Source organism: Stegodyphus dumicola, chromosome 4 (assembly GCF_044657685.1).
Source record: "Stegodyphus dumicola isolate Sdum_Otavi_A_Nest chromosome 4, ASM4465768v1".
Taxonomy (NCBI): Eukaryota; Metazoa; Arthropoda; class Arachnida; order Araneae; family Eresidae; genus Stegodyphus; species Stegodyphus dumicola.
Window position 1 is genome coordinate 41,771,547 of NC_140771.1, and position 21,450 is coordinate 41,792,996.

General features: G+C 30.7%; 1 protein-coding gene across 5 annotated transcripts in view; it reads left to right on the forward strand.

Moving 5' to 3' along the window:
- LOC118181920 (transient receptor potential cation channel subfamily M member-like 2) overlaps window positions 1-21,450 on the forward strand; it is a 248,503-nt gene that overhangs the window by 204,493 nt on the left and 22,560 nt on the right. For all 5 annotated transcript variants that reach the window (XM_085814764.1, XM_085814766.1, XM_085814765.1 and 2 more), the window contains 7 exons: window positions 4,530-4,760; window positions 8,123-8,297; window positions 11,198-11,260; window positions 11,358-11,466; window positions 11,546-11,735; window positions 12,393-12,538; window positions 19,303-19,445. In XM_085814764.1, coding sequence (XP_085670890.1) covers window positions 4,530-4,760; window positions 8,123-8,297; window positions 11,198-11,260; window positions 11,358-11,466; window positions 11,546-11,735; window positions 12,393-12,538; window positions 19,303-19,445 — 1,057 coding nt within the window. The remainder of the gene's footprint in view (window positions 1-4,529; window positions 4,761-8,122; window positions 8,298-11,197; window positions 11,261-11,357; window positions 11,467-11,545; window positions 11,736-12,392; window positions 12,539-19,302; window positions 19,446-21,450) is intronic.

Below are 21,450 nucleotides of genomic sequence, written 5' to 3' on the forward strand. Positions count from 1 at the left end.
AAATATTAAAAATTATGTATATGCTAGGGGGAGCGTAAAAATTTCAGAGAGGATTGGGTGGGGCATAGCACAAAAAAAGGTTGGGAAACACTGGGTTAACCTAATTGTTAAGACTTATAATTATTTCTTCCTTTGATCTTTTATTTCAGTTAAGTGTCAACCCATTGTAAAAATAAGATAAAAAAAAAGTTTTCAAGTAAAGATCGAATGATTGTCCATGTCTTGGTGCATCAAAAGAAAAACAAAAAGCTGCAGTTATGTTAGCTGCAAAACAATATAAATGCAGCAGACTGACCATGTCAAGAATTTGATACATGCCTTCGAAAATAATTATTAGAGGGAATCTTATGCTAATGTTGATTCTTTGAAGGAAAAAAGAAGTGTGTGGACTAAATACAAAGGTTATGGAGAAAAACTTGAAAACTTAGATGTATTCCTCTCAGCAGAAGAGGTACCATAGAAACAGTAAACTTAGCCTTTGATAATATCTCTCCTGAAATACTGGATAACACATTTCTGTCACTTGTACAAGTTATGCTGGAAGAAATGAAGAATGATACCTCCAATAATTTTAAGTTCATGTATATAGAAAAAGCGAAGCATTGCAACCAAGGGATCCTACCAACAAATTTAAAATGCAGTAACAAAAATTCTGAAAAATCCTGAAATTATCTGAAAACTCAAAATAAAATTGAGAGTAATATTTTTTTATTTATTGTTTAGTTTAATCTAGTTTAAACTTTTTTTAATACATATATGCATATGCATATATTGTCTGATTCGCTGCTTGACCGACAAACTTGCAGCTTGTGTAGGCAGTACAGAGACAACACGGAATCACATAGGACTGCAGTGTCGCAAATGCCATAGTTTCAATCTATGATGCAAAAAAGCAGAGAAAAAGAACAGAAACAGTAACACATTAATGGAACAGAAAACAGTTTATTGAAAGGCTGTACTACAACAGGTGTTTGAAATTATGACCAGGGTCATCAGGTAGGCCTGACATGGAATTCCTTACGTTCTGGAAGATTCCTCCTGGTAATCTTGCAGTAAATGGCTTCCAGCAGGTTGTGGGAATAGAGATCCTGCTGGAAGTCATCATTTGCGATCTGTTTGAGGTAGTATGGACATGCAGAATGTAACGGGCACGCCACATGGCAGTTGTACCAAGAACGTTACCCGAACAGGCATGCTTCACATCATAGGACCTTCCTAAGTGTGAACTGAAGGTTATGCGAGACTGGTTGTTTAATGAAAGCTACAATTAATCGACCGCAAACAACGAGGACACATGGTAATGTGGAGGCAGTCTTATGTCTGGCAGAAGAATCCAAGTACGAGTAATCCAGCAATTCCAACAAGTAGATTTATCTCAAGCCATTGTCTGGAGGATCATTGCAGCAAAAGGAGCCCAATTATTAGAAGCTGAAGATTATCCACTCTGGACGATGTTTGCTTGCTACAGATAGCATATTAGCTGCATCTGCATTTTTCATAGATGAAGCATACTTCACAGAGGAAGCCTTCAGTCAGCATAATGCCCATGTGCGGGCTCTGTAGAACCCTCATCAAACACAACTACATGTAGCTCAAGAGCATTTCTCGGTTAATGTTTGGTCCAGCATTCTTAGAGACTTCCTCACTGGATTGTACCTTCTGCCCAGGCCTTTTGGTGATAGGGCGTACCTGATCTTCTTTCAAAACGTCCTTCCCGAACTTTTTTTGACACAACACATGTTCTCACTGTGCCACTCCATGTGGTACTAGCATGTCAGGGCTTTCCCACATTACACAATTGATGTCTGTTGACACCTCGAAGTAACCTTTGAACAGCGGTGGATAGGTCATGGTGGTTCGGTTCCTTGGCCTGCCAGATCACCAGATCTGTTATGCATGAGCTTCTTTTTCTGGGGTCACAGAGTTTGCTATACAAGACACATTTTGAGAATGTTGAAGACCTCGTCAATCGAATGTTTGTAGCTGCTGAGAGGATACATGACATGCTGGGAATCATCTAAAACGTAAGAAATTCCATGCAGTGCCATAGTCCGGACTTCTAAATGACTTGTGGTCGTAATTTTGAACACTGTTGTAATACAACCTTTCAGTAAAATGGTTTGTCCCATTAATGTGTTGCTGTTTCTGTTCTCTTTCTCTGCTTCTTTGCACCGTAGCTCGCAACTGCGGCAATTGTAAACCTGTTTTCTTATGTGATTCCGAGTCATCTCTGTACCCCCTACACACTCTGCAAGTTTGTCAGTCTGCATATACTAAATGTTGTGTTCTATATTTATTTCTTTTGCTACTATTTTTAAGGCACAAATTAAATTCATCAACTGCTACTATTATTTTGGGACAAAGGGAGTATCAGTGTTCTATGACTAGCATTGATGGTGATGTAACTCGGGTATAATAAAATATTCTAAATCTTGAAAAATTGAATTACTAAGTTAAATCTTCATAGCTTTACAAATGCTGCTGATGGAAATATCTGGTGTACTAAGATTCTGCACTGTCGTAAAGGTAGAAGCAGCTGAGATGGTGTAAATGTTGAGGTCATGTCCACGAGAAATGTTATTGGTTGAAGGTAAGGAGTGAAAATACAAAATGTACTGGATAAGCAGGAAAGTTTGGGGGGGGAGGCTAATCTCAGAACCATACCAATTCGGGATAAAAGGCCTACAAATAAAAAAAAAAAATGTAAGGACGTACATAATTAGGAGCAATTAAGAAAAATAATTATGTATTCCAGTATATGTAGATAAATACTTTCTAATGATTGTTGCATAGGATTTCATTAATGGGCAGAATTACCACATCCAGGCTGTTTCTTGATCCAACAAGAGTTGCTTATATACAAAATGTTGAAAGACTATAGCTCACCACTGAGTGGTGAATAAGAAACAGTTGAGCGCAGTATGGTGAAAGTCCTTGGGATGAAAAATTGCATCTGATGCCGTGTTGAAAATCATCATGGAAACATGGCAGCCAGAAAGTGCATAACTGGTGTAAAGCAAACTGTGGTTAATTTTTACTCTGCCTCACCATGCTATTACTAGTATTAATAATTTTCCTATTCAAAAATTCATTTTGGGGTGTTATCCTGCTTAACTAACACATTTGTACTTTTCACTTAATGGAAAAATTTTAATGTTGAATCCTTTTAAATTTATAATATTGAGAATCAAAAGTATAAGTTTGGGCATTTTAGTGTCAGAACTGATCTGAAATTAAATAAATTTTGACTGAACTCTGTAATTAAAATGCCTTTGTAAAAGGAAGAAAATTTTTATGAAAGTTCTGGGATATTATCAGTATTTAAATATGTAATGCATCTATTTTACCATTTTTCAAAACTTTTAATTTCCAGCTTTAATAACTCAATATAAGCAGAGGGAATTTAAAAATCTGAAAGCTGTGCTTTTAAGTTACTTTGTCATCATTTACAGTTACTAATTTGTCAACTGCGATTTATATATTATATATTAATCTTGATACGTACAGCAGATTAGTTTGTTACTAATTTTGTAAAAATTAGAAAGAAAATTATTTTAAAATGTAATTGAGTGCATACAAATGGAATAAATCACATGGTCTAATAAAAATGCACTTGGAGGTTTAAGATGATGGTAAAAACACATCATTCAGGGTTTAAAATTTGATGTAAAAATTATTGATTACAGAATAAATTCGTGAATCTAGATTCATAACCATTGCTGTAATCAGTATCTTCTATTGCTATAAACATAATGGTTTTTCAATGTGATACTGCTGTTTACTTAGAATAGTGTAAGAACAAGGACATCAGTAGGTTTGTTTGCTTTCATCTTGAGTTACTGGTTTTATTTTAAAATATTTTTTAACTTTATATTATACGGTGATAATGGTCTTTAGCATTTTAATACACCACTGCATTGCTGTGGGAAAGGATGGGATAACTTGTTCACTGGAAGGAGAATGTTCAAAATTTTTAACAGGCTTTTAAAAACTTTTTCTTCTGTTCCCAGGATCCTCACTAGGAATAATCATAATACGTTGAATTCCATTAAATCTTAACGCAATTATTTGAGGCTGTGTCTTACTTTATCTCAATGATATTTACCCAGTAGCTAGTTTTTTGCTATGCAGTGTTCAATATCCAAACATATCCTCGTCACTTCAGTCCTCGACTGTAACACTATTTAATTTTTGCTTCCTGGACTTTGTTAAAGACCAAAAGTTTTTCCACTGATTTTTGTGATGAAAATAGAAACAACATATTACCATGGCTGCCACTCAGGTTGCCCTAATGCCTGAATGACATTCATTGTACTTAAAATGCATGTCCCTCAGGTGAATATGGTCTCAATTTAGATCACTAGCTTAATAATTAGTGATGATTGACATATATATTGGTAATTTTGTAAGCTCTGAAAAAAGATTATTTATTTTTTCATTTCTATTAATTACATTGCAGTATAGTAGTAACCTACCTGTAAATATAAATATTGAGTCCAGGACGTTTTTTTTTTTTTTTTTAATTTCAGAAATATACAAGTGTGCCTCTGTTTTTTAAATGCTTGGAAATCCTCTTCATCATAATTTTCATTGTTTTGTATTTTCTGGGAAGGATTATAAATGTTGGTGGCTTATTTGAACCATATACTGGAAAAGTAATTTTGTGCATTGGATTACTATATTTTTTCTACCGCCTGATTGCCGTATATTTACCTATTTCACCAACTTTGGGTCCACTTTTGTACCGAGTAAGACTTATGGTAAGTTAATAAATTTACTGCCTAAACCGAAATATAAATTTAAACTATATATGCAATTACTAGCAAATTACTGGAAGCTCTGTTTTTTAAATTTTATGTATTATTTATTTTTTCTGCAATTAGTCATGGAGCAAAATTTTTTGCCTGTGAGATTTTATAATTTATAAATGTTATTGTTTTAAATTTGTATCATCAAATATAGACACATCTAATTTTTGTTTTGGACACATGTTAGTAAGAAAGGGGACCCTCAGCTGTGACCAAAATGGCCATAAGTTGCTGATAAATGCCTTTCTTCATTCTGTAACTGCTATTAGCTTTCGGTATGTGGTGCAAGAAGAGCAAGTCTTCTCTTGATCTTAATAATGTAAACAGATTCAAATTCACTGCAGCAGATAATTGTTATTCTAGTTAAACTTTTGAGTTGATGCTGGCACTAAAGAGGCAGTATTGGCCAGGAAATGAAACCATCAATCAGACTGTAACATAGCTCTTGCGAAGTACCTGACACTGAGATCGTCATCTAAGTCGCCGTGGCACACTGTAACTTCATTCTGTGATCTCAAATATTTTATCTGCAGAAATGAATATTCCTTGAGATAAGGTCCAGTACATGTTTTAGAAGACAATCAAACATCCAACTCTGATAAACTTAACTAACATAACATGGAAGATGATTAAAAGCTGCTTCATTAGAACAACCATGTAAAACTTTAGGAATCAGAGATATGAAATATTGACTAGCAATTAATACTGGTTTATTGGAGGAGTTAATGCAACAGTGGAGTGTAATTTTCATAAATTTGCAGGACTAGTTTAAAAGGCTTAAATGTAGAACCTCTTTCTTCAGCTGCAGAAGTGCAAATGATTGATTTGTCAGTATTGATATTTTGAGTTTCAGTCTGAAATTAGGTCCTGCTGTCGAAGTGACCAGTTCCACAAGTATTATCTCTAAAATGGTATTTTGACAATGATGAACTTTTATGAGTTGGTTGGAGATCAAGTCTCTCCAATCTTTCAGAATTAAAGTTTAGAAACATCAACTGCTTTTACCAAAAGGACATCATTTCACTGAATTACTTATAGATTATTATTATTAAAAAAAATACTCTTCATTCAGGATTTTAAACAACACTCTCTTATTAGACAATTATACTGGATACCTGCCAGACAAGACAGTTAGACGTGTTATAAATAAATGCATGACTTGCTTTCGGACAAGAAACCATATGATGAGAGATTTACCTAAAGGTAGAGTAGTAACAACTACACCATTCGTAAAAATAGGACTAGACTTGACCACTTAAGCACCAAATCTAATTTGAAAAGATCTAGAGTTACTTTAAAATCATATCTCGCTGTATGTATTTGTTTTAGTACATAGGCTATCCATTTAGAAATGGTATTAGATTTGTCTATTGAAGCATTTCTAACATGTGAAGGTTTATTGCCAGATGGTCCAAATCCTAAATTGTTTGGAGTGATAATGCTACAGGCATCAAGGGAGTAAAAAATTTTCTTGAACTTCCTTGGAATTTGTAGATTGGATCCTGTCCAACGCTTTAGTTCTGAAGAAGGCATAATGTAGAATTTTATTCTTCTTTTTTCCCTACATTTTAGCGGATAGTATGCTAATGTAAAATCGGTGAAGATAATTAATAAGTCGTGAAATTAGCAATTTTTAACTTTGAAGAGCTTTATACGTTAATTACACAAATAGATGATTAGACCTTTATCACTTATTTCTGCTGATTCAATGGATCTTCAACCTTTGACTCCAGGTCATTTCTTAATAGGAGCTCCACTTTTGTTGATGCCAGAACCAAATAACACTGTATATTCTTTGACCTTGTCTTTCAAATGGACCTTAATTCAGAAACTTAGAACTAATTTCTGGAACCTTTTGAGTATGAAATATCTCAATCATTTGCAGACCCATCGAAATGGAATAAACCGAAATTTAACCCCAAAGAAAGGCAACTAGTTTTATTGAAGGATAAAAACAAGATGCCAATGAGTGTGTGTGATTATGGCAAAGCCTCGAGGGCTATCTGCTTAAGTTGATCGATACCTTCGTGGAGGACTTTCTAAGGGAAACTGGCTCGTATACACGTTACACATGGGGAAAACCACAAAAATGCCCATGCAACCAGCCCGTTCATGAGATTCGAACCTTGGACCAAACTACCAGTGTTCAGCGACTCTACTGCTCGGCCGCTGGTGGGCCACCAAGTACAATTCGTGGACATCAGAACGTGAGATGGAATCTTTCGTTGAACTGTCTGCAATATCAGTCCATTTCCATTTCCAAATGATGTTGGAAAACTGTTCAATGGGTGCTGGGATGCTCTGGTTTGAACACATACTTTTGTCTGCCTGTGAATGGTAATGTGAAAATCAGTAAGAGTGCATTGATTTAGAGAACAGTAAATGGCAGCAATGTAAACTTTGAACTTGCTTTCAATTTGTTTGGTGTACTTTGATTGCTGCGGATGAGGTGTATAAGGGATTCAAGATTACATTTATTTGTTATGGTATGCTAATAAATTCTCTTTTAAACTAGACTGAATATTTATTTAGATAGAAATACCACTGAACCATACATGTAGAAATTTAGATGCGGCATTTAGATTCATTGTGGAACTTTGTTAGATATGCCGTGCCATTATTGTCTATTGTACAGGTTCTATATTTAAACCTTCACAATTAGTCCTGAAAATTTATGAATATTATTCTGCTTCTTGTTACTTTAACTTCTCCAATAATCATTATTTGGCATGTTATTTTAAATCAAATTTAATATTGAATTTTTAGGAAAAGTATTAACAAGAAGCAAAAATGTGTAAAAATATTGCAGAAAAAAATTTAATAGTTTTAATTTATGATATTTGTGTAATTTAATATATATTTGAAAGAAATAAGAATTAACAAATTTTCAGTAGAGGCTTTTCAATACTTTCTGGCTGTGACACATCAGGTTAATAATCTATTAATTAAATCTTGATATTTAATGTTTATGCTTATGTTTTGATTATAATGTGTTGATGCTTATTGATGCTTTGTGTTCTTATGGAAATTAATAATAATCTTAATATCATTGTCTTGTTTTGAAAAGGTATATATTATAGCTCCATTATTAAGTTTTACTGTTTCAAATTAAAATTAATGCACCTTCTTTTGAATTTATGTCAATTTGCTTTGAGAGGTTTACATTAACAAAATAAATTAGTTGAAAACAGATTTACTTTGCATATTAATCTTCTCTTGCTGTGTATGATGATGTTTAAATTTGATTTTTAGAGGGGGTGTTTTCTTAAATTAGATATATAGTTTAATGTGATTTTGACTTCTTTATTTTGTAGGTGTTGGTTGATTTTGTTAACTTTATGCGAATGACTTTATTAGTCATAATTAGTGGTGGAATTGTTATTCAAGCCGTCCTCTATCCTGATTATCCTCTTACTGCTGAGCTTTTCAGAAGAACATTCCACAGGGCTTGGTTTTCTCTCTTTCTGACTCCCATCAGCGATTTAGAAGGTAAAATCTTCATGAGACCAACTTAGTATTTTAAAAGGAAAAAATATATATATATATTACTGTAATCAAGTGCCAGCTTTTTATTTGGTACTTTGAAGTCTTGTACATTAAACTAGTTAGAATGTCTTTTGAAGTTTTCTTATGCTCCTCAAAGAACTTTGGAAAAGTTAACTTTTATCGTAAAATTCGTTAAGTTTCTAAAAAAATGAAAATTTTAAATTAATTTACCATTTATGAATAACATTTTACTCTATAACGTAATGAATTTTTTTGTTACTCATAGAGAGATTTCAGAATATGTGTTTAGAAAATGAGCATAATAATTTGAAATATAACTTGAGGCAACATTCAGGATTAAGCTGATAACGGTTTAACAGAAAAACTGAACTTTGATAAAGATAGATGCAAGCCACTCTTCAAAGAGTAAAATTATTCTAACACATTCATCTGAAAATGTTGTCATTGAATTTCATATAACAAGTATGTGATCCATTTTCATTTATTGCATCAAAAGGAATGCTTGAAATATGAGTTACAGTACCATGAATTTGCATCATGTAATGTTTTTATGCTTGGTAACAGTTCACTGCTATTTTCTTTATAAAGGGAACTTGAAAGAATTCTGAGAATAGTTTGAGGTTAAAGAAAATAGCCAAAGATCATATATAATCCTAAGCAAGCAATAGTTGAAAAAAGTTATGTATATTTTCATTTTGTATGGGTATGTTGAAAGTGTGAGTGTTTTTCTGGTTATAGCAACTTTCATTGCATTGTAGAAAATTTTTATGCTTAATATCTAATTTTTGCTCTGTTCTAAAAATCTGATTATTTATGCTTTTTTATATATGTCCAAAAATCTAGGATGGGGAACAGATTAGATGTTATGTCAAGAAAATAAAAAAGTAGAAAAAATGCTTTTTTGGGTACATATATTTTGACACTATAATAACAGAGAAAGAGACCATCTGAGAGGTGACATTTCATTTCTTCTCTCTCTAAACTGACTGTTAAAAATTTATTGTGCATTTATAAAATGTGAAATATTTGATTTTGTGAGTAACAGCAACCATAATGTACAGAAATTCAACAAGTCCTTTCATTTGACAATATCTTACCTATATTACTTATCTTATGCTTAGTTTAAATTTGCATGTTATTAATCATCATATTTCAGCTGTGTCAGATGAAAAATTTTAATTAAGAGGTACAACAATGCGCATAGCTGTTGTTTTCAAGTAACATCAATAGCGAAGCTGATCAGTTTCAAGCTACATCAGTAGTGAATTTGATCCGTTCCGAGCTACATCAGTAGTGAATTTGATCAGTCACTGTAGTGGCAGCAAGTCATCTGGTCTAATGAATCAGCATTCACCTCATTTCAGACCGCCAAGTACATTTATGGATGGAAAAACCAGAGATGCATTTTCAGATGCCTTTCTCTTATTCAACTGTAAAGCAGGGAAATGGCCTCACTTAGTATAAAGAACAATATCTTGGTACAGACTTGGCCCACTTGTTATTTTGCATGGAAAAAACAAAGCCAATCTCTATCATAACATCCTGATGGATCATGCTCACACGTCATTTTCTGGTAAAAGATTGCTTTTTCAAAATGAAAATATCCCTGTCTTTACTGTGAGATGTATTAAGTATGGTTCAAAGAGCATAGTAATAAAACAGGACGTTTTTCTGGTCTCAGCCCTCTGACTTTTATCAATAATTTGTGCGAATATTTGGAATCCAAACTTTATGCTTGAATTCTAACTCTAATTATATAACATTAATATACTATAATTTCAAAAAATAGAAAAATGTGGTAGGAATCCTTCATATCCATATCTTCATATATGCATCCATCCCTTATCATATACCTCACCCTTGTGTTTGGCACGTCATAATCACCTTTGGTTTTGTGCCAAAAACCCCACTCACTCACTCACCCTTATCATATACAATGTACCCTTTAGTTAAAGGATGGTTCAGTCTGTTATTAATGAAAAAGGTCTCTTATTTTTCTTGCGTTCATGCTGTTTTGTATCCCATAAGTATGTTTATGTATTACTGCCATACTAATTTATTGCCATTTTACCATCATGGGTAATAGAGATTTGGCAATGAAACTAACATTTGGTGAATACAGCACTCCAGATTTTAAGACGATGTATGCACTTGCAGCTGGGAATCTTGAATGTTTTCAAATTTTTTAATAGCAACAAAGTGTGAATTTTTAATTTTAAACAATATTAAACATACTGACTCCAAAATAAGACATAAATTGAAAATACTATATTAAAATTATATAAATACTATATTGTTTTTTCTGCTAATATTTCTTTCATGTGAGGACTAGATATGACATTACTTTGTAGTGTCTGCTATAAAAATAAGTTTTTAATTTATTGTGAACCACAGCATATACAGACTTGTTAATCCAGCAAGCTCAGGATTTTAGCAATGTCAGATTATTTGACTAAAATTGCACGATAGCACAAAATAACTTTTCCCCCTTATTGGATATATTGGGGAATAAAAAATTACATACAGTAATTCTTCAAATGTATTTAATGAATTGAACATGTTAGGGAAAATAAATTTATGTGCCTACTTCATAGATTTGTCCCCCCCCCCTTTTTTTTTTTTTTTTTTTAAGAAAGTCATTCCTAGAATATGAATATTTGTTATTTTTCCGATATATATATATATATATATAACTAGTACATAAGATTGTTGTGAAATGTTTCTGATTATAGCAACTTATATGCAGACTAGATCGCAACTTAGGTTATGTTGCACATAACAAAATTAATCAAACGATCTAAGAGATTGCAGATTTTGTTAGAATCTTCTTTTAAAGGTAAATATAAAAAAAATAAATAAATAAATCTTAAATTTCTTTACAGGTAGTGAAAGGTGCAATGCTACAAGATCTCATATGACTCCTGATCACTGTGTTGTTGGCAAATGTAAGTAATATTTTATGCTATTTAAATCTCCACTGATTTATAATATTAATAAAATTCCCACTGGTTTTAAAATATTAGCTACATCTCTTTCTTTTAGATGCTGATTATACTTGTCCAAATACTGGATTTTGGCCTTATGTTTTCTCCATTCAATATTTTATTTTCCTTAAGCTTATATTATTGACTTTGCTATATGCCTTATTCAGGTAAATTTTTATTTTATATTTATTTTTTATAAAATAAAGTTAAGTCTGATTTAAGTACATAGTACATTTTCTCTTCCAGTGCTACTGCTTCGAAGTTGCAATCAGAAACAGATGCAATTTGGAAATTTCAGCGGTATCAACTTGTAGTAGACTTTTCTAATCGTCTTCGTTTGCCCCCACCTCTTAGTATATTTAGCTATTTAATTATTTTCTGCAAGTGGTTCTATCGGTGTCTTCTTTGCAGAATTTGCAAAACAAGTGATGAAACAGTAAGTTTTCTGCGGTGTGAATTCCATTTTTTTATTATATCTGGCTTTCTGATCTCCATCATGATTTTTTCCTGAATAATTATTGTAAATGTTAATGATTTTATTAAAACTTCTCTGCATCAGCAGTCTTCTGTAAAATATTATCTGAGTTTATGTATAGAAAGGAAAACTGCTAATTACTTGGTTTTAGTTTTGAAAAATATATAATTGTATATATATTTAATTATTAACAATCCAGAGTCATTCTGGAAGAAGACTGTTATGAAGTATGTTTTGCATTTGACAAAAATATAATTTTCTGTCTAAGAATGAATCCAATAAATAAAATTTTGTGTGTTTTAAATAAAACATTTGTAACTCCCTAAACTTAACCTTTCTTTCTTAGGTATAGTCATTAAGTGCTTATTTGTTTAAGAGAACTGTTGTAAAAGTCTCTTCCCCCAAAGTCCCTAAATTGTAAATAAAATGGAAATGTTTGTACTGCAACCTCGATTTTTCAAAATTTTAAGTTAGCTACATCTGCATTAAAATTCAAAAACTTGCTAGTAAATGTTTATTATGTAATTGAAAACTTCTTTTAAGTTTGTTGAAATGAAAATCAATGCTTAACATTTATTTTTTTTTTTTTTTTTTTTTTTTTTTTTTAAATTTTATTAGGATGCTGGTGTGTTTTTTGATGCTTTAAAAGGACATCGTTTAACAGAGAAAGATTATAATTATTGGCGTCAGCTTGCCCAAGAATATGCTAAAAAGAAAGAGGATGAGGAGAATGAGAAGCAAATAACTAAAAAACAAATGGAAATGTAAATTTTTTTTAAATTATAATGTCTTTATTTATTTATTTATTTATTCTGTATAAAGCATGTGATAAGAGAATGATTTGATAATATACATAAAAGTCTTTATGTATAAATGTATTTTGAAAAATAGATGCATATAATTTTGAGGAGGAAGGCAAATTATTTTTAAGTAATATTTACTTATCTGCTTAAATTTTTCCCTCTTAACTTTCTAAAGCCGGCTATGGTACAACTGTTGTACCAGCCTTTCTGACCCCCCTTTTAGAGTAACCGTTTATCTTTAGAATCTGTAGGTGGTCCAGTTTCCTGTTCAGAGCAGGCTCTGTGTATGTATTGTGTTCTATTTTTTATCTGGTTGGCTACATTTGGGTGAAGAAGTCTCGTGCCAATGTACTTGAAAATAAAACAGATGCTAATTCAGAAGTCAAACAACAAAAATCAGCGTAATATTTGCAAAATTTTCACAGGACTAGTTTCGATGGTTTTACCGAACCACCATCTTCAGCTGCAAAACCGCAAATGAACAAGATAGGAAATAATGATTAGATAAGATAAGAAAGCCTGGACAAGAATAAGCAAGTGGTGCCATCTGTTGGCGAAACCAGAACTAAAACATAATTTCTCTAAAAGCCGAAGGCAAATTTGGATTGGAATTAGGATCGTTAACTAGAACAGAAAGATTTTTATGAATGTGAAATGCCTCTAGAAAATCCAGTTCTCCAATGGAAGATGTTTTTTGAATAATTTTAGCAGCAGAAAAATTGAAAGTGTGATTTTCGGACCAACAATGTTGAGCAACAGAAGACTTCTGTGTTTCCTTTTTTCTAACATATGCCTCATGTTCCTTGATGTGAAATTTTAAGGCTCTCTTAGTTTGGCCAATGTAAATTAAACCACACTGGCAAGGAATCCTATAAATACCCCAGGAATTCATATCCGGAATGGGGTCTTTGAGTATAGAAGTCCGAATTTTATTGATGGGAGAATAAACAACCCGAAAGTTAAATTTCTGCAAAATATGTGCAACTTTATAGCTAATTAATTGATGGAAAGAAGGGAATGACAACAGAATTTTTATAATCTCCTAAAATAAGAGTCTGGCTTTTAGTGTGTTGAGATGAGAATTTTTTAACTGCTTGATTAATAATGTTGGGTGAAAAGCCCCTGTCAATAGCTATTGCTTTTAAATAATTTAGTTCTTCATCAAGGGCTAGTTTGGAGGAGCAAACTTGAAGAGCACGGAAAACATAGGAATAAAATGAAGCTAACTTTTGTTTAGTCGGATGACATGATTTAAAGTGTGGTGGAAGGCAAACAGATGAAGGTTTACGGTAAACTGTAGTACTGAAATTGGATGTGTTACGTGTGACCAGAATGTCGAGAAACAGAAGAGAATTGCAAGTCTCAAGTTCAAAAGTGAACTGAATAGTATACAGTGAACTGAATAACTGAGTTCAAAAGTGAACTGAATTCTATCGATCCTGCTATTCAGTTCACTTTTGAACTTGAGACTTGCAATTCTCTTCCGTTTCTCGACATTCTGGTCACACGTAACACATCCAATTTCAGTACTACAGTTTACCGTAAACCTTCATCTGTTTGCCTTCCACCACACTTTAAATCATGTCATCCGACTAAACAAAAGTTAGCTTCATTTTATTCCTATGTTTTCCGTGCTCTTCAAGTTTGCTCCTCCAAACTAGCCCTTGATGAAGAACTAAATTATTTAAAAGCAATAGCTATTGACAGGGGCTTTTTACCCAACATTATTAATCAAGCAGTTAAAAAATTCTCATCTCAACACACTAAAAGCCAGACTCTTATTTTAGGAGATTATAAAAATTCTGTTGTCATTCCCTTCTTTCCATCAATTAGCTATAATGTTGCACATATTTTGCAGAAATTTAACTTTCGGGTTGTTTATTCTCCCATCAATAAAATTCGGACTTCTATACTCAAAGACCCCATTCCGGATATGAATTCCTGGGGTATTTATAGGATTCCTTGCCAGTGTGGTTTAATTTACATTGGCCAAACTAAGAGAGCCTTAAAATTTCGCATCAAGGAACATGAGGCATATGTTAGAAAAAAGGAAACACAGAAGTCTTCTGTTGCTCAACATTGTTGGTCCGAAAATCACACTTTCAATTTTTCTGCTGCTAAAATTATTCAAAAAACATCTTCCATTGGAGAACTGGATTTTCTAGAGGCATTTCACATTCATAAAAATCTTTCTGTTTTAGTTCTGGTTTCGCCAACAGATGGCGCCACTTGCTTATTCTTGTCCAGGCTTTCTTATCTTATCCAATCATTATTTCCTATCTTGTTCATTTGCGGTTTTGCAGCTGAAGATGGTGGTTCGGTAAAACCATCGAAACTAGTCCTGTGAAAATTTTGCAAATATTACGCTGATTTTTGTTGTTTGACTTCTGAATTAGTATTTATTCGGCGTGTTATTGTGTCTTAATTTAAAACAGATGCTATCTCTCTTTCAAACATAAAAACTTTTTCTTGTGATTTCAGTGTAACTTTTTTCCTCATGCTCTTATTCAGTTCTTATTATGGCACCTCATTTCAAAGGTCTCAGTCAGGAGAAAATTAATAAGTTTCTAAGAGATTTAGAAGGGGAAACTTTATTGACACAGATTCGCACTGTTCAGATACAGAAGAAATACATTTTAATCAATCTTTTAATGAAGATAAAAGTGCTGATGACTTCAAAAGCAACGCTAATAATTTATTTGAATGGAAACAACCAAATGAGCTTGCGAAAGCTAACATATTGACCTTTATTGGTAATCCTGGTATAAAGACTGAATTTTCGGAAACTCAACTTGCTGTTCATTTTTTTAAATTTTCATTTGAACTGTTTAAAACTTTAACCAGAGAAACTAATCAATATGCTTCTCAAATCTTAGAGTTGCGGCTAAATATAAGCGAAAAAAGAAAGCATGAAAGCCACTGGACGCCAGTTACATCTGATGAGCTTCAGAAATTTTTTGGATTAGGGGGACGTATTGATAAAGACAGCATTCGAAATTATTGGTCCATGGATAATTGATGCACCAATTTTTCACATAATGTTTCACACATAAGAGGATACTTTATGGAAAAATTTGTTATAAACAATTTTTTTTATTTTCTTTTGAAAATATTCCTGGCTAACCATTTTGATCACTGAAATATAAAAAACATATTTCCTACACTGTAAGTGTCAACACCCAGTATGCCCTTATTATTTTGAAAGTATGAAAGATTAATCTTTTTTAAATAAATTAGAAAATTTATTATGTAGAAGATGTATATCCATTTCATTTAAAATCGAGGAAAAATCAAACATATAATGATGATTTTGAACGAAATCAGCCTATGAAACAAAATTTATGTAGAATTCTTTATAAACATTTAAAACTGTTCTGAAAAATATTTTTGATAAATCTATATTTTCTAAAATTTTAAATCATAGATTAAAATTCTCTTCAGCAAATATTAAAAAGAAGCCTACAGACACCACGAAAATGCAAAGATTTAAGAAATTACCTTATCAGACTTCACTTCACACTGCAGGTATAAAATGAATTGATTATATGGATATTTGGAGAATATTTTCCCTGCTAACATAAGCAATATCCGATTTTGTAAAGAAAATTCTCTTTACAGATATACCTTCTTTACCCCGATAGTCCAAAGTAATATTTGTTAAAGTTAAATAATCAAACAACTAATATATCTCTGGTTTTCTTTTTTATATTACAATAAGAAAATTATGAAAAAAGAAACAGATTTAAAGCTTTATTATTGTTTTAAGTTTATTTCAAAATCTAACAGTAATGAATCATATTCTAATCATGTAATAGTAATGAATATTATTATGAATTCCTTATCATTATTTCATTAAATTATAAATTACTATTATTTTATTAATGAAAATAGATTATCAAATATTGCATTCCGACCTACAAGCACATAAAGCTACTTCATATTTGTTATATTTTCCCAAATTATGTTAGTTTCCTAATTTCTAGTAGAAACAAAGACACAAAATTCACAAATTATTACTGAGATTGATCAGAAATAGTAAATGTTATAGAGTTTAAATTAAATTAAAATAAACCTCGAAAAAGTTGCAAATATAGTAACCTATTCTAGACTATTGTCTAGAGTCCGACAAACATGTAAATTTTACTTCATCGATGGAGGGGACAAATGACCAGCCTAACAACTTTTCTCATTAGGGAACAGTGAAGGAGGAGAGAAAAGTGTTTTGGATCGCGCTGTCCTAAAGGTTTATATTATGAGAATTTAAGCCCGGTTTTAATAGGTTAATTAAAAGATTGTCAGAATTTATTGGCAAGCATGGGGAAATTCTAAAGGCAATTCAGTCAAAGGCAATGGTTCTTATTTAGTATTTTGCTAAGTATATGTATTTTACAAATTTATTTATAATTTTAAAAGTCCCAAGTTATAATGTAACAGATCTATGCAGTATAGCTTGCAATGAATTTTTAAATGGATGCGTTTAAAAAGTTCAGTTGGGTCTCATGAGTGTAAGTTACTATATGTAAATTGCATTTATGAAAATCTTGCAATAACTTAATGCAAGAAGCACTGGGAATGTGTTTATATTTATTCTAATTATTGAACATTATAGCTGCATAAAGTTTTCGTTTTTTCCCATATGTGTAATGCAAATATCAAACATGTTCCATTGGAAAAACCTTCTGTGAAGGATATAAGCTAATGTCTATAAAGTGTTTTTCCTTAATCAGATAATTTAATTTAATCTTTGAAAACTGAAGGAGTATTACCTGGGAGCCTTTTAAATAATTACTTAAAAAGCATCACAGCTTTGGAAAGTATTTGACTGGGCTTGATATTTAAATTACTGTTCTTAATTTAGAGGGGTGGATTTACCTGTCATCACTTTTTCATTTGAATAATGAAGATAAAAGGAAAATGATTATTTCATTGGTTTATATGGGAAGTATATACATATATTAATCAATATATATCTTATTCTATGTGAAGAAATTTAGTAGATATGAAAATATCTTTTTTACAGTAGTTGCAGAATTTTTCATATCTCTTTTATTTTACTTCTAATTATTTTATTATTCTTTTTATTTACTTTAGGGAAATTATTAAAATAATTTAATTGTTTTTTAATTTTCTAATATAATAGAGCTTAATTAAATATGGTATAAATATTTGGAAATAGGGTATTTGAGAAAAAGCAAAGTATTTTATTTTTCATGTGAATTGTTTTCATAGTAAAGGAAATTAACAAATTTAATTATATGATCAGGAATAAATTTTTAGTGACAGAAATTAGTGGCTAGAAAAGCATTAGAGGTAGTAGTGTTGATCTCTTTTAGTGAAATAAATATGATGAAATAAGAAAACTTATGTAATCAAAGAATATGTCCACATATTTTCAGATTTTCAGTAGCAAGTGAAAAGAAATTACTGTTTTAAGAAAAATTTAAAGATCTTAATTTTTTTAATATGAAAAGTGAATTGAATAAAATATTTTAAAAGCAGATTAATATTATAGAAGAGATTCATGTTGAATTTTTTCATGAAGAATCTTCTCCAAATATATATTAAATACTATACTAGTATTGTACTCAGAAATCTTTGAGAATTTTGAACTTATATTATCATTGTTTGTCTCTAAAGGCTCTTAAAATTTTATTTTGGATTAGCCTTTTTAAACTGGAATATAAAGCCATCTCTGTTATTAAATCATGAATAATCTGTCTGTATGTATGTCCATGTGTTCCTTATATTGTGGGTAAAACAGTGGCACCTCTAGCAAGTGAATTTTGAATACACAGAGTCCATTACTGAACATGTGCATCTCGAAGCCAAAATTTTGAATCTGGTTTTCAGTTATTTTATATTCTTTGTGAATTTAATGAATTTTTTATTAACATACTTAACAGCTCAGAAGATGTGTGTTGTCGCTTGTCAAAGTTGTTTATGTTTCATATTTAATTAGAAAATTCCACAATTTAAAAGAAATATGTTACTCAGAATAGTGCAAGATTATTATTTTCCAAATTTAATATGGGAACTTGGCAATTTAAATAAAATGTGTTGCCCCTGCCTGAAATAAAGTATTTTTATCTTCTACATGCCTTTGTGTTGCCACTCTGCAAAACATAAAATATTTAAATTTTCATTCAAATGTAATCTGTTATTGATTAATGAATGAAGTGATAAAAGCAATAAATACAATTCTTCATCTTTGCTATTATTATTACTAGCTAAACTTATTAAAACTGTATATTTTTTCTTTTTTTTTACTGACTATGTTAGATGAGTAATTGTAATAAAAAATTTTTGCTGTAGAAGATTTAAAAAATTAGTTGGAGTTGTATGTCTTTAGATGTATTGATGAAATTTTTAAATTGCACAATACTAAAATACTCTGAATTTCTTACTCTTCATAAATCAGTTCTAATTTCATAAAATTATGTTTACTTCTTTATTAGTATTTATTATTACATTTTATTTTTAATAATTACTTTTTGTTTTTATTAGTCTGTGTTTTTTAAGAGGAATTGAAATCTTCATATGTTTTTTAATTGTAGTTTTAAGACTCATCTTGTAGTAACATGTAATAATTTTTGCATCTGTATTTTAATATAAAAATATCCATATACTATAAAAATAAAATGTTAAGTTAAAAGCTTGTACTTCATAAATAAAATTGCATAAATCAATTTCTTGTTTGTGTGCTTAAGTTTGTTTATTTTTTTCAGTATAATGACAATTACTGAAGATGTTGATTATCAGAAGAAAGTCATGCATCAGTTGAAAAGCCGTATGAAAGAACTAGATCGTATGATGAATTACTCTCATGTGTATTTAGAAAATATTAAGCATATCACTGAGAAAATTAATGGTATATTTTTTACTTTTTCTCAAAATTTTATGCATAGTATTATCATTTTTTTATCTTTATCTATCATCTCTTCATGGATGGTAGCAAATAAAATATCCTGATTAATGGTAACAGTATTTTATTATATTCAGTGTGTTTAAAGTATGTTGCATAATTTGTAATAAAAGACTGATCTAAAAAAAAGTTATTGAATAAATGAAAGAATTTTGTCAACATGCAAATTTAAATCTTTTTTGTTTTTTTAAAAAATTAGAGCTCAGTAAGATAATTTTTTAATTAATTAATGCAGTATTCTCAAACTCAAATGGCATGTGTGACCTGAAGAACAGCTGGCAGGACAAAATGTTTTAACTAAATTTCAAATAATTGATTTAATTTCAAATTTTACTTTCTAAATGTTTATCGAAACACTCAGGAACATCAATAAAACTAACACAAAGGAAAAATTCAAATTTATCATGCTTATATTCTACCTCTAACAAATTTCTCTTGGTTACATTTCAAAATTCAAATGTACTAGCAACTAAATATTAAATTTTTTACTGATATTTATTTCAAGTAACTGTAATATTAAGACACAATAACACACCAAACAAATACTAATTCAGAAGTCAAACAACAAAGCTGACGATGGTGGTTCGGTAAAACCATCGAAATTAGTCCTGTGAAAATTTGAAAATATAACACTGATTTTTGTTGTTTGACTTCTGAATTAGTAACTGTAATGTGTTAAATCAACGACCAAATAACTTACTTTTAACATATACTTGAACAAATTGTGAAAAACCTGCCAAATTTTCAAAGGAACAAAACTTGAGAATAAAAAAACGACATCCTATTCTCTTTCCTTTATGTATTAAATATTTTGTCAACACATGGAGAAAAAATATGTATGATTATATGTAAATAATTATACATTTTTCTATTTTTTACTGCAGCTTGACACTTCATGGCATTTAGAGTCTGAAAATATTTGTCACCTTGAAGAAAAAATTCTAGAAACTATCTACATCATGGAGTAGTAGTTGCTCATCAGTCAGTCAAGCCCTTTTGTTACACTTGTTAATTTTCAGATGTGGAAAAACTGTTTGCATACAAAAGTTCTCCCAGTTAAAGTGATTATTCATGTTTCAAAATTTGCAGCTAAGAATATTTTATCTTGTGACGAGCACAAATAAAATTTAGTCAGATCTGTATCTTCATATCTGATTTTCTGGTATTTATTTACATCAGCTTTTAATAGTAATAAAAGTAATTTAAAAATCTGACTCCAAATCATAAAATTCTTTAATTCTGCCTTCAAGTTCTGATTGCAATAATGCTATTTTTGCATATTCTTGAGATTTTTTATTTGGAATTATAGGAAAGGATTCGAAATGTAGAAAAATGTGCAGAATTTTTTTATTTCATTTGTGTTTTCCATATTTGCTGTTTAAAAGCTTTAATAGAAGCTTTCATGTCTGTGATAAATTTATGGTTTCTTTGCAGGTCTTTTTTGAGAATATTTAAATAGCTGGTTAAATTAATAACAAGTGCTAAATCTGTTATCCATGTGTCATTATGTAGCTCGTTGATGATTTTATTCTTTTGCATAATGAAAAAAATTTGATTTCATTTATTAAATCAGTAAATCATTTTAATACAGCTCCTTGACTTAAGCATCTCAACTCATTATAATAAATCATTTCTCCATGCTCACTTTCAATTTCTTCAAATAATACAGCTAATTCTTGGTGATTCAGAGCTCGTCCATGTATGAAGTTTATCGTTTTAATTACCGATTACATAATATCGCTCATTTGCAAACTTTTGGCACAAAAGGTTTCATGATGAATAAAACAAAGTACAGTGCAAAACTGTGCTGAAAATTTTCTTCTTTCATTCTGTTTCTTAATTTTACCACAACTCCCATTCTTTTTACTGACCCTAGCAGGTGCATCATCACTTGCAAATCCAGATTTATTTATTACAGTTTTTATTTTGGAAAAAAATAATTGTGTTCAGC